General features: G+C 42.2%; 1 protein-coding gene across 2 annotated transcripts in view; it reads left to right on the forward strand.

Annotated features, from left to right (window-relative positions):
* Positions 1 to 1,359: 1,359 nt before the first annotated feature.
* Positions 1,360 to 14,265, forward strand: part of LOC126248805 (uncharacterized) — a 591,690-nt gene continuing 578,784 nt past the window's right edge. For both annotated transcript variants that reach the window (XM_049950200.1, XM_049950201.1), the window contains exon 1: positions 1,360 to 1,745. In XM_049950200.1, coding sequence (XP_049806157.1) covers positions 1,615 to 1,745 — 131 coding nt within the window. In that variant the 5' untranslated portion in view covers positions 1,360 to 1,614. The remainder of the gene's footprint in view (positions 1,746 to 14,265) is intronic.

Raw genomic sequence — 14,265 nt, forward strand, 5'->3', positions numbered from 1 at the left:
GGTCCAAATGACGCCAACGTCCACGTATCGTCTCATGCGCCAGAGTTTACACCTCTATCCATACAAAATTCAAACGCGGCAACCCCTCAGCGCCGCTACCATTGCTGCACGAGAGACATTCGCTAACGATATAGTGCACAGGATTGATGACGGCGATATGCATGTGGGCAGCATTTGGTTTACTGACGAAGCGTATTTTTACCTGGACGGCTTCGTCAATAAACAGAACTGGCGCATATGGGGAACCGAAAAGCCCCATGTTGCAGTCCCATCGTCCCTGCATCCTCAAAAACTACTGGTCTGGGCCGCCATTTCTTCCAAAGGAATCATTGGCCCATTTTTCAGATCCGAAACGATTACTGCATCACGCTATCTGGACATTCTTCGTGAATTTGTGGCGGTACAAACTGCCTTAGACGACACTGCGAACACCTCGTGGTTTATGCAAGATGGTGCCCGGCCACATCGCACGGCCGACGTCTTTAATTTCCTGAATGAATATTTCGATGATCGTGTGATTGCTTTGGGCTATCCGAAACATACAGGAGGCGGCGTGGATTGGCCTTCCTATTCGCCAGACATGAACCCCTGTGACTTCTTTCTGTGGGGACACTTGAAAGACCAGGTGTACCGCCAGAATCCAGAAACAATTGAACAGCTGAAGCAGTACATCTCATCTGCATGCGAAGCCATTCCGCCAGACACGTTGTCAAAGGTTTCGTGTGATTTCATTCAGAGACTACGCCATATTATTGCTACGCATGGTGGATATGTGGAAAATATCGTACTATAGAGTTTCCCAGACCGCAGCGCCATCTGTTGTTGAAAATTGTAACTACTGTAATTTCGAAAGTTTGTCTGCCTGAAAATGTACTGTTGTCCCAAGCATATTGCGACAAACGGTGTATTTCTATCGCTGCTCGTTTAGTTTGTATTGCCGTTTCAAATATACCGGTCATTTTTGAAACACCCTATATATATATATATATATATATATATATATATATATATATATATATATAAGGCCGGGACAGAAATCGAAATTAAGTCCTCTGACTCGAGCGTTATTAAGCGATGCTCACAATGTCGGCGCCGATTTTTTCGGACGTTGCTCACTAGCGGCAGACAGTCGCGGTGGGGAAAAGCAAGTCAGTAAATGGTTTACGATTCTTTTCCACGCCTACGACGTGGCAGCAGCTGTGCTCGGCGCGCCTTACAAGTGACAGCAGGGTGAGTACGGCTGGGCCGTGGAAGCGGCGGGCCCCCCTCCTTCGCTCCTCTCCCCACTCCTCGCCATGACGTCATGCGCGGAGGTTGGTCTAAAAATCGCCGGTCTGCCTTGGGCAGCCGCCGGCGCGCAGCTCAGTACGCGCCGTGCCACGGTCGGGGAACATCAACAATGGCTGTAACGCGGCTTCCATACTGCGTTTCCGTTTAGAAATCCTCTGATCGCGAATTGAGAATGGCGGAATGAAAAGCTGAGGAGACTTGCTGCCTGTCCACACGGGCACTCCACACCCACAGTCTGCAACCCGTACCTTTCCGTTTCGAGGGGATGCTGCCCCATGTAGAACCACACACTGTGAATGTGGCAGTGCAGGTGTAAACAGTGGCATGGAGGTCGTGACGTCACCAAGCAGGCTGCGGGACTTGTGCGGCCGGCGGACCGCCCCGGCCTTGGCTGCCACTGGGTTGTCATGGCAACCGAACCGCAGCGTCACCCGACGGACCGCCCGAATAGCCAGGTAAGGCTTTCTTGTCCCCGACGCCAGTTACTGTGCCCAATTAGATGGTGGTCGCTGCATTACTGGGCAGCTGACTGGGTAATCGGTACCGTATTTTTATCGGTGGCGTCCCACCAGAGCAGGCGTTTCTCGTTGTAGAAAATACGAGGTGCTATCGGGAACGTCTGCCACCGGGTTTAGCGTAATTACAGGTTAGCTCTTACAGCAATATACCATTTCGAAACTTCGACCAAATGAGAGCGTAGCGGATCTTCATTTGTGATCTGTAGCCTCTGGAAGCGTATGAAATTGTAAACAAAGTAGTTACTGAGGTGTGTGTGTGTGTGTGTGTGTGTGTGTGTGTGTGTGTGTGTGTGTGTGTGTGTGTATTACTGTTTGTATTATCAATTCGGTTCGCTGTTGCAAACATAAATCTTACTTATAAATATGTGAAGTGTATTTACTGGCTAGTGTGTGTTATTGGACCCCCCCCCCTCCATAGCACTCCTTGAGACCTAGGTTCGCTTGAAAGGTGGTAATCTAGTTGAGAGTTGGCGAACTCAGCGAATGCGAATGCCAAAGGTATTGGTAATACTGTCCTGTAGTGAGCTTAATGTGTACATTCGCGCCGTATTTAAACGCACTTTTCCATATTTAACGCACTTTCCAGCATATAAATTAACACTTAAAGGTAAATTTAGAAATCTTATACTCTGATAGTCTCTTGCGATTGTATTGATCCATATTACGCGCATACGTCGTACACAAACTACGAAAAATGCGAGGGAGGCTGCTACGTAACATGTACATATTGTATAGTCGTAGAGTCTGAAATTTGAAAGCCTGTTGAAGAATAAGTTATTTTATTTATCCGTTCATGGAGCCGTGAAATTTTGCTCAGAGGACAACACAAGAGACTGTACGGCAATACAGAAAACGAAAAGGGTCGTATCACAATAACTATTTCAAAAATAGTGAAGCCACTTAGAATATGGCTGTGTTATTGCCTAAAGATGTTGCACTGAAGCAGTTGCTATTCCCACGTTCGTAAGCCATCATCACGAAGCCATTATAATACAGCAGATTTGTTCCACCGGCTGCCGGCTTTCCTTAGGCTTGGAGCAGTGAATCTTTTAAATGTTTTGATTAGTCTTGCAAAGTGGTAAAGGTTTTTAATACCGTGTATTAAGACTGCATGTCTGAGTTAATTAAGATTAATCAGTGTGTTCTCTTCATATATTTTTGACCAATCAAATCGTCAAATTATCGATACTGGGAGAGTTGATCGTTGCCGTTCTGGTCAGAAGTGTCTTTAAAGTATTTTGACATCTATTTTTTTTAATGCCAAAAGGAGTTCTTTTTCTGTGCAGTAGTATGGAAACGCTCGTATATGTACTGACTTGACGTCAGTGTTTAGAAGCTCTCGTGTGGGATATGCCGTGTGGCTGATGGGGGAGGCAGGGAAGGGAGTGCTACAGTAGCTGCGCGACAAAAATTGTGCCCTCTGTTAACGCACAGTAATTTTGACACTTAAAGATACAAAGATTTGCAAGCAGTTTCAGAAATGTTACCACCTGCAAACTTATCACCGCCTTCCAGTTCACGAGACACGATCCCTATTGAGCAACACTTGGGCTTAGTCAAGAGGCAGTGTAGCGGTGCATGCTGAACTGTTCTGAGGAGTGTTGATTCCTTGTCCGTGCCTCTGCTCCGTGTCGAAAAGTTTTATCCCAAACATTTAGTATTGATTGCAGATGATACCTTCGAACAGTGGGAGATTATTTACTGCGGTTTCTAAATTCCCGCTGACTTGTGCCTGTTCTGTATAATTAACTTAGTTTCCTTTCAGTAAGTTAAAAGTAATGGTCTACATTTCAAATTACTATGCAGTTGTATAGTACATATCATCCGAGGCTATGGTGTTTTACTTCAAATGCGTCTAGAAAAGATGCAGACATTAAAGTCGAATCGCTAACACACGTCTTCCGTTCTTTGGAAGTGGCAATGTATTTGCGGTGCTGTTGACACCTTTACACAGGGACTAAAGAGGTTGTAAAAGGCCACGTGGGACGAAGTGTTTACCACGATACGCATTCCCACCTTCCGCGGCCCCCATTTCACATAGACATTTTAATCGGAGGCTCTGAAACACTATATACCTAAATGTGGCGAGCTGCGCTATCTGAGGGACGTCAGGACTACAGAATCGATGTGCGGCACAGTCAAGGTCTGCCTTCCGATGAGAGTAGGGGCAGAGTTAGTCAGGTTGGCGCCTTGTTTTAAATAATAATTCAGAAAATAGCGGATGTTTCCGTAGATGAACTCGGGAAAAACAGCTAGTCCGGTAATCGTGGTAAATCGGTGAAGTTCGTGCTGCAGGGAAAGGTAGTAAAGGTTTCTGTGAGCTCCATGAAAAAGTTTTTGTATATGGGCTGTAGATTTCTCTGCCCGCATTGCAGCTAGAAACGTCGACTATTAAACTTATCTTCACGCATTTATAAATTGTAATTGAAAGCCTGTTAGTGTGCTTTAGAATGAGGAAGCTGCATTTGATCGAAGATTTAAACCACTTGTAATATATATATTTCAGTAATTGCCAGCATCATGTAAAAGGCTTAAACATCTGGATATTTTGGTTTAAATAGGCTCATGTGGTATACAGATGTAGTATGTCGTTTAAAGAACAAAATATTTGACTATCTGGATGAACATACATTCGCAGTCAGCAAGTTTGTTACGAACAAATATTTCGAACGCTTAGCCGAACTTGTTTAAAAATGTAGCAAACATCGACTTGATATTGCTGTATTCTTTAGTTCGTAGGCTTTTGTTAAACTCTTTTCTAATCCTGTTACTCTCAGCAGACGCATTTTAAAAAGCCACAAATTAACTAATTGAATTAAAGGCCTCCGTAACCATACGTGAATATACTTGAACTAAGCTCACTAATCCAAAGATTCAAAATTTCTCACATCTTCGAAGACCATTGCACTTGAGAGCTCCTGAGGGAACACTGTACTGTTTTATAAACACAATAGATATTTTCGTTTTTGTGTTCCACTTCTCCACAATCCTCTGCAGTGTTCGTCTACGGCACAAATAGTGCACCATTCCACCTTCCGTTTATTATAAATGAAACACAAGTTCCGACAAACTTCGTGGCAGTGCGTTCATTAGTTCAGTGGCAGTATCGCCTTTGAGTCGGATGTTGCCAGAAAAAAGGTTGACTTGGGCGCCGCTTCAGATTAGAACCGACTGTAAACGAAAATACTGATGCGGTCATTCGGTCTCCGTCAGCAGTATAAGCGCAGTTTTCTCAAAATACGAATGATCCACTGGCTCCAAGACGTGACGTACGCTTCTTTGTCTGGTCTCCCTCAAATATTATTGTGGTTTTTCCTGTTAGTAGTGCTAATTGAAGAGATTCATACCTGCAATAGTGGCAGCATTTATCACGGAAAGGTCAGTTTGTCGACAGGGAATCAGTACGGTCTCTACGTCATTTCACTTAAATGTTTGAGTTTCGTAATCACTAGCGTTTCGTTAAAATAATCTTAATTCAAATAAGGTTTACTACCCATTTCTTTGTTGGAATACGTTGTCTTGGATATTAAGATTACTGCACCCGGTATGTAAAAAAAGTGCTCTACTAGAGTTGTAGTACTGAAACAGCTGCCGCTTCTAAATTGTACGTGCTACGAGAAAACCTGTTAAAGGAACTTCGCATTCTAACAATTGCTTCTCAGTACATTTATTCCTTAACGAAGTTTGTTGCAAGTAATATCTCTTATTTCCAACTAGTAGCTCAATGCATAGTATAAATACTAAGAATAAGAACAAACCTACGTAAAGAACTATTACCTTGGTCCAAAAAGGGTCCATTATTCAGGAACACAGTCAATAAATTCCCGGCAACCATTAAAAACTTCGTTTCAGATAAAAGACAGTTTAAACAGTTTGAAAGACTGTTCTAGAGACGAATGTCGTTACTGGGACTGAGAGACCAGCTTAAGTAAAAGTGTCTGTTAGATTTCAGTTTTGACAGCACTTAGTCAAGGTAACGTATTTTGTGTGTGATAATTTTATTAAAAGTGCGTAACTATGTTTCATTCTGACAGTGTATTAATTCTGTTAATAGCAGCAGTTCCAGTGTACTGTAATGTAATCACCTATTATGACAGTCCAATCAGGGCACTGAGTATTATATTCCAATGTTTTTTTGTTATACTTATTGACTTGTTCCACGTACTTCCGAAAGCAAAAAATTGAAATTAAGTATATACTCAATAGTTAAAACAGATTTTGCGTGACTTCTGCATGTACGACTGTTTTACTGTGCTTTTTTTCATGTACTGTGCTCTGAAAATATTTTTCGAAACAGGTAAAGATTTCTGAGATGAAGTGATCGTCAGTAAAACACTAGTAAAAAATCACTTAAGGCAGTCAGATGCCTCCATTTCATCTTTGTCTGCTTTTACAGGAGAGAGAACGATATACGACAGCATAGCCAGTAACTAAAACAAAAACTCGAAGCGCTAAATCGAATTTATATTTAACGCGTCTTGCTCATTTCGCGCACACGTACTGTACATATTACGCACTCTAACAAGTATCCTCCATTAAATGCGCCTATGTTAAAAGTGTAATGAGAAATAAGATTAAATTACACGTATTAAAATAAATCAGTGAAATCAACACTCCATAGTACAGAACTTAATTCTCAGTACCTATTTTCAGAACACTGTTCCATGATAGCTAGGTATGTGGCTTTTACACTTGGTCTGGAAATATAACGCTGTGACCAGACAGTGTGTTAAAACAAATGGTCTTCTCAAAGTGTTAAAGCTTAAGAACTTAACATTGTACCAGTTGATAGCTCAATAGACCATTGTCTGTTTTTACCGTTCGTGAAAAAGCAGTGTTTTTTTAGAGATCATGTCCTGAGAAAATGCTTCCACAGTACTGGAAGAGAGAGAGATTGCACTTTAAACAATGACTGGCACCGAATCCTAAACCGGCAAATGGGAGATACCCATATTGTGTAATTACATCGTCAGTGGTAATCAATACTTTCTCAGTACGCCAGATACCTCTGTGTGACCACAAAAACAGAGGGAGGGAGGTGCAGTGGAAATGAATGTTTCCAGAAGTTTCACAATTTGTGACGAGTTTGCCAGAACGAGACTGCGATTGAGATTTTTGTAAGGTATAGTGGAAGACAGTAAAAGAAATCATAGTTTCACCGTCTGTCATATTTAAATTCAGTTCATCTTTCTTTCCCGAATTTCTACACGCGTCAGTAAGGTAAACACCTCTTAATATGCACAGACAAGCGTACAGGCAATAGGTACACTCAAACAACATCCTGGTATGAAGTAACAAGTTCATAAAGAGATATGGAATTACCAGTGATACGCTGTGTAGATGTAGACAGTTCGGTAGTAGTTTTTCCTTTGAAAATATATAATTCATGCTATCTAAGAATTGTTAATCAGATGTAACAACTAATAAGTTGGCTTCGCCTTATTTACGTATATTTTTCAGCAAGTTTTTAAAACTTTTTGTACTTAATTTATAGCCCTGGGTTTTCAGTGCATTTGGAAGATACGTGCCTCTGCATCTGTGTACAGTTCTGGCGAATAATGTAGTGTAAGTCAAAAGAAAGTCATAAGTGTGTGTGTGTGTGTGTGTGTGTGTGTGTGTGTGTGTGAGGACGACAGAATTTTAATGTAGCCCTGTTGAAGATGGTACGCGATTGCCTTCCTCAGACCTTGAAACAAGCAGAGCCAACTCGATGTGGGGCAAAACAGTAAACATGTGAACCGAATCACGACACTGCTTGGCAACAGTCACATTCAGGGTTGGCAAGAAAATAGAAAATCCTACGGTTGTCAAATATTCACCTGATTATAATCGAACACCAAGAAAAGTCAGCTAAGCGGAAAAGTTTCGCTACCACCAACCAAGGTAAACAAGAAAAAGTATCGCATGGGTTAGAATCTGTCGTCCACGAAGTTCCTTTTCCTTCGTAGATAATACAGACGCATGTGGAGTCAGGAACTTAAGTTGTTCATATAAAAATCAGAGCGTTCGAGCTGATTTGACGATGTTGTTGGCAACGATATTTTTGTAAATGGTGTCTTAGGAACAGATAATCAGGTGGCATAGCATAGGCAGGTGGGCTGTTTCACTTGCATTCCATTCCCTGATATTGTGCTGTCAAGAGCAGTCTCTCCTCCCTCCCTCCCCCGTGTAAAGTTTTCAGTATAATTCTCTGTGAAAAATCCCACCGAGAATTATATTTCTTTCACGTAATTTTTATACTGACCTTGCTCTTGCGTATAGTAAGTTTTAGCAGGATAAATTTGTCATCAGTTGTAAATAAATTTTGTCTTTACTGGTTTCGACAAATTAGTCTATCTGCAGAAGCTTAGTTTGGTAGTCAGTCAATATCTTGTTCATAGGACAATGCCACGGTATGTTCACAAGTGTACATTGCATGAGATTATTTTTAACACTGTAAATTGGCAAACGGTGTTTAAAATAACATACAATATGCAAATTTCTGAACGTACCATGGCATTGTCCTTATATGAAGATACTGTCTGCTAACCTAAGCTTCAGAAGATGACAAATTTCTCGAAATTGGTGAAGATAAAAAAAAAAATTACAACTGATGACTGCAATTTATCCTGAAAAAATACAGTTGCTGAAAATTACAGCCATGAGTAAAATAAGTATATTAAATTAATAATTACATTCCATCATAATAGAAGCAATAATTTTTGTCTTAAAATTAAAGTTTTGAAATTTCCTTGTTACCTGCCTTATATGAATAGTGCCTGCTGTCCTGAGATTTCCTAAAATGTTTTTAGTGATTCCATACCGCCTGAAACCGTTAATTAAAATATACCAACTGTGATCCAAAGTTCAATAAAAATTATTCAATAAGGTGCTTTTAGGTCCAAAGAGTTCGAGAATACCTGCCCCCAGATTGAGCTTCCATATTCTCGCATAGTATTTCCGTACTTTAAGCAGCTAGGACCAGTGTTTTGGAGAACAGAAGTCTCTTGGTCCGAACATTCTCACTTATCCTTCCTATGGTTTTGTAAATGTTAGTAACTGTAATGGTTCCTTAAATAGCGAACCTCTCTTCTACCTGTTGACGTTGATTTACATACTCCATTGAAGTTACACGAAGGGCACTTTCTCAGACAATGGAAAAAAATAAGTGGCCCGGTGAATATCGTTAATGAGCAGAACTGCCCATCACAGAAACAGTGATACAGATTGCCTCAACATGGTTATGCGTGTGCATATCCCGCATGCTCTTTCCAGTGTGTCATTACGTGTGAGAGAGGAACAGGCGAATAACGACAAAATGGCGCGTGTTCATTGTAGTATGTTACGGAAAGCACAATTATTGGAAAACATGTGCGTATCTGTTTCCACAACATTTTGACTGGAATTGTTTTTGTAAAACCTCCAAAATTTGCAGGGCGAAACTGTGGCCGAATGACGCGAAACGACCTCTGTAGCGAATGAGAAGCCTAATTATCAGAAGAGAATTCGAACTCCAGAAAATATGGCTCGATTGAAGCAAAGCCTGAAACAAAATCCGACGAAATTTCAGTGCTGTTTATCTTGGATAGTGGGAGTTAAGATATCGTCGTGTCAAAGCACCAAAGAGATATCCCTGCAGATTTTTTAATGCTGAGGTTAAGGCGTCCAGACGGACTTCCACGTGTTTTCTGTCTGTGGTTTAAATGGAGTCTAATCACGACTTTTGGTTCGTCACATTTTCATTTCTTCAGCTATTATGCGTCAGAAACACACAATCAGTACTTCGAAGAGCCTTTGCATAATCTCAGGATCGGTGTTACGTTATCCCTGTTCTGTCCAAAAAATCTTCAGGTCACAAACATCCAGGACCTGCCGATTGACCTCTACACCTCTGGAAAGACAGTTAGCTTCTTCTGGACACAGAGCAACATAACCGAGCGAAGTGGCGCAGTGGTTAGCACACTGGACTCTCGCAGTCGGGAGGACGACGGTTCAAACCCACGTCCGCCCTTCCATATTCAGGTTTTCCGTGATTCCCGAAATCGCTGGAGGCAAAATTCGGGATGGTTAATTTGAATGGGCACGGTCGATTTCCTTCTCCATGCTTTACGCAATCAGAGCTCGTGCTCAGTCTCCAATGACCTCGAGGTCGACGGAACGTTAAATCCAATCTTGCTGTCTTCTTCCGAGCCACACAGCCATTCCAGGAAATGAACACGCCGACCGTCTAGCTAAAGACGCTGCTGCAGGAGATTAATTTGACGTCGAAATACTGTGCACCGACTTACAACTTCGACGCAATATTTTGAGGCTCTAGGAATTGGAATGGTAGGTTACTACGACCCATAACAAGTTGAGAGCGATTAAAGGGTCTACTGAGGTGTGGCATATAGCTTTCCAAGCCTCTCGGGAATATGCCACAGAAATCTTACGTGATGTTAATTGACGAGGATCATTCCGTATTTTTCGGGTTAGTTTACTTGGGACAGCCTCTATGAAGCTTAATTGTCGTAGCTCGCCTGTAGTAGATCGGCCACACGAGACTTCCGAAGAGTTCCGCTCAGTGGAGCCGCGGTAGTCTTGAGGGTAGCACACGTTCATGTCCAGTGCGATCTGCAACACGCTCCCAGCTTGCCTACCTCCCTACCTCAGATGCTTGCGGATGGTGAGACAGATACTACCAAAGTGTTGAATTTCCTGAGGGGAGCGGATTTTACGACAAACTATAATACTACTCCACTACTCCACTACTCCACTACTCCGCTGCGGCGGATACTCCATGTGATACAGCAGGTTACTTCCTCCCCCTCCCCCCCCCCCCCCCCCCACCCATCTAGTTGTGCCACTAGACCCACTCGAGCAAGATGCTGTCTGGGTTATTTCTATTTTCTTGTACCTATCGTGTTAAGTCTGTCACGTCTTTTTTCAAACTCTTTTGACTCGATTGTTCAGTTCGAGCAGCCAAGTCAACACTTTATCGCTTTTTACCTTTTTACGTGTTTCTCTCACGAAATGGAGGGATTGATGACCCAGTAGTTTAGTCCTTTGAATAGCATCATAATCATCTCGGTGTTAAGTGTACAATACCCTGTGTCCGCATCGTAACAAGATTCTTTCGTCAAACTGCTAATGCTAACCGCTATATTCAGAAACTGTTTAATCCATATGTAGATAAACTTGCAGAACTGTATGGCTAACAGCGCTGTAAAGTGTGCACGAGGTGCCGATGAGGAGCGGACGATCAGCAGTAATAGTGCAATCTCTCTGCATGGGAATGTTGCCTGTGAGACATTATAGAGCCAGGTATACCCACATACGGGAAGAGCTCCAGCAGAACATTGAAAGCGTTGTTCCTGGTATCCCTCAGGCAAAATTGCTACGTACAGTTTGAGAACAGCGCAGCATTGTCAACAGTCCATTCACAGAAATCTTAAGTGATCATTAAAGAGGATCATGCCATATTTTTCGGGTCAGTTTACTTTGGACAGCCTGTATGAAGCTTAATTGTTGTAGCCACGGCTGAAGTAGCAATGTTAGTAGGTTGCAGATAAAGAAGGTTGCGCAGGATGGATTAGCGTGGAGAGCTGCTCAAACCAGTCTTCGGAGTGAAGCAGCAGCTTAGTTTTAATGCCTCATATGAACATGATTTCTTTGGCAACTGCCTGTTGCTCCATGATCATGTATAGTACTATTATACTTAAAAAAATTTCTTGTAATGTTCTCAACAGATAAGATGACCTCACCCAGCGCTGTACTGATACCTAATTTTTAAAAATATTTCACAATAAACCATACTGCTTTTATTTTTATGATTTACTATTTAGTTCTGTAGCCCAGAATCATAACTTTAAATGAAGGACGAATGTCTAAATTTTAGATCTCTTAAAGACGATATCAAAAAGTTGGAAAGAGCACTTGTGGAATGTATGGATAATTAAATCACAATGAGCTTGACATTTGGAGAAACTTGTTGATTATTATTGTCAGAATGTAGTAAAACAGGTAAGTAAACTATCGTTCGTCAAATATATTGCTCATGTTTTGTATAGTGCACAGCACAATATGTACCTTAAATGAAGGCAGTGTGTTTCCACATACTGTAATATTATTGAACATCTCATTTTTACAGCAGGTCTTTAGACATGCCCTCGGGAATTTTCTACGTACTTCCAGCTCAGTGCCGCCAAGATATCAACTACGTAAACCTGTACGATGTACTGCTAAAATATTCGAAAACTCTAAAAAAATAGCCTTTGAAGATTTCTAAGCGATGTTAACTACAAAAAATGGAGACTTTTTAGCAGAGCTGACTTTCTTCTCTTATGAACGAGAGTTTACTGGTTAGATTCTCGTTAGATACATATTTTACTTAAATTTGTATCACAATTAAGCTATTATGCGATCACAATTTTCTTTTTTTTAACTATGGTTGTAATCGGATGAAACTTAGGGCATTAGTAGTAAACTCTCATTTTATGCGAAAATGTGAAGTATATCATAGAAAATAAAATACTTCATTTCTGGAGACGACGAACAATACAAATTTAATGTTAAAAACAGTATTATTGCTTTCTTCATTTAAAAATAGAAAACTGTTTACCACATCTTAATTTATTCTGAATACTCTCTTCTTCATGGGATTAATTAAATATAAAAAGGGATGGTGGCAGAAATTACCTGGGGGAGACACACACAGGCGCATACATATAATCGTGCACATGAGTACTAACGAGAAACTCCCAGACGTCCGTACCTCAGCCGTTATCCACTAGCAAAACAGACAACTGTAACTACAGAGGAATATCACTCCTAGCAGTCACATGGAAAACTTTCCCAAGATCCTCGAACGACACGTAACGAGGCAGCTAGACAAGGATTTGAGAGATCCTGAACTCAGCAAATAAAAATCCTCAAGACCATCTTCAAATACAAGAAACGAGCCAGACAATTGGACTTGCAAAAGGCGTAAAACTCTGTGGACAACAAGGGGACAGCACCTACTCATCACATATTTCGTCAAAATTTATGGGTACACTCAAATACAAAAGAAAATACGCACCACGAAGGAATTACTAGTCTGGCGGATATCGGTAGATGCAATTATTTCTTTTTCAGTACACGTACATCGCAATTTCAGAACTGGGCGATTCATTAAAGAGAGCTTTTCAAATTGAGCTAACCAGTAATGCCATGACTCACCTCAGGCCCTTAGACAAGCGGTTATTCGGCTTGGTATTTATAGGTAGTTACTGGATGTCCTCCTGAGGCTATTGTGCCAAATTCGGTCAAACTGTCGCACTAGACCGTCAAAATCCAGATATGTTTGGAGGGTCGTGCCTGTAATGCTCCAAACTTCAATTGGGAAGGGATCCGGCGACCTTTACCAAGGCAGGGTTTGGAAAGAGCGAAGATAAGCAGTAGAAACTGTAACCGTGTGCAGGCTGGCTGTATCTCGCTTAACTCTAAGTTCAGGATGGTTTCCCGTGAAGGGCAACAAAACGAGGCGTAAAATATCGACAACTAACCACTGTGCTGAAAGGCTGCCGCGGATGGCAACCCAAGTTATCTTGCTTTGAAGAGAAATGGTTGTGCGCCGTATGGTGGGCGAGTCAGGTTAGTATCCCAACGCCGTCTGAGGCGTATGACAAGTCTTCGGTGGTCATCGGGGACCAGTTGGAAGCGGTATTCAGTTCGAAGCGGGACTCTTCACTGAAGACATGTCTATTCCAGGCAATGACATTAAAGGCCGATGACGTGTCTGGAGACGCCCTGGACAGCGGCGGGTTACCAACCTGTCGCCCGCGATACGACCCGACAGCCACTAGTGATGGTGTGGGGCGGCATTGCTTTACATAGCAAGACCCCTTTGTCATCCGCGCTGTAAGCGCAGTGTATCTTCGACGATATTCTACGTCCCAGCTTGTTGCCCTTCGTGGCACACACTGGACTCGCATTCGGCAGGACGACACTTCAATCCCGCGTCCGGCCATCCTGATTTAGGTTTCCCGTCATTTCCCTAAATCGCTCCAGGCAAATGCCGGGGTGGTTCCTTTGAAAAGGCACGGTCGACTTCCTTCCTTGTCCTTCCCTAACCCGATGAGACCGATGACCTCGCTGTCTGGTCTCCTCCCCCCAAACAACCTTTGTAGCAAACCATCGTGGGCTTAAGTTTTAAATATGATAAAGCCCGCCTGCACACAACGAGAGCTTCTACTACTTGTCTCCGTGATTGCTAAACTCTACCTAGGCCAGTAATGTCGCCGGATCTCTCCCCAGATGACAGATGCGGCTGTTTGGAGCATTATGAGCAGGGCCATACAACCATCTCGGAATTTTAGCTAAGTAACTCACCAGTTGGGCAGAATTTGGCACTATATCCGTGAGAATGTCACAACACTGTTGCAACAGAAGCTCGAAATTTAGCGTGGACTTCAATGCGGGATGCTTAAAATAGTTCTCACAACGAAAATTTGTCTCG

The sequence above is a fragment of the Schistocerca nitens genome, chromosome 3 (assembly GCF_023898315.1).
Source record: "Schistocerca nitens isolate TAMUIC-IGC-003100 chromosome 3, iqSchNite1.1, whole genome shotgun sequence".
Taxonomy (NCBI): Eukaryota; Metazoa; Arthropoda; class Insecta; order Orthoptera; family Acrididae; genus Schistocerca; species Schistocerca nitens.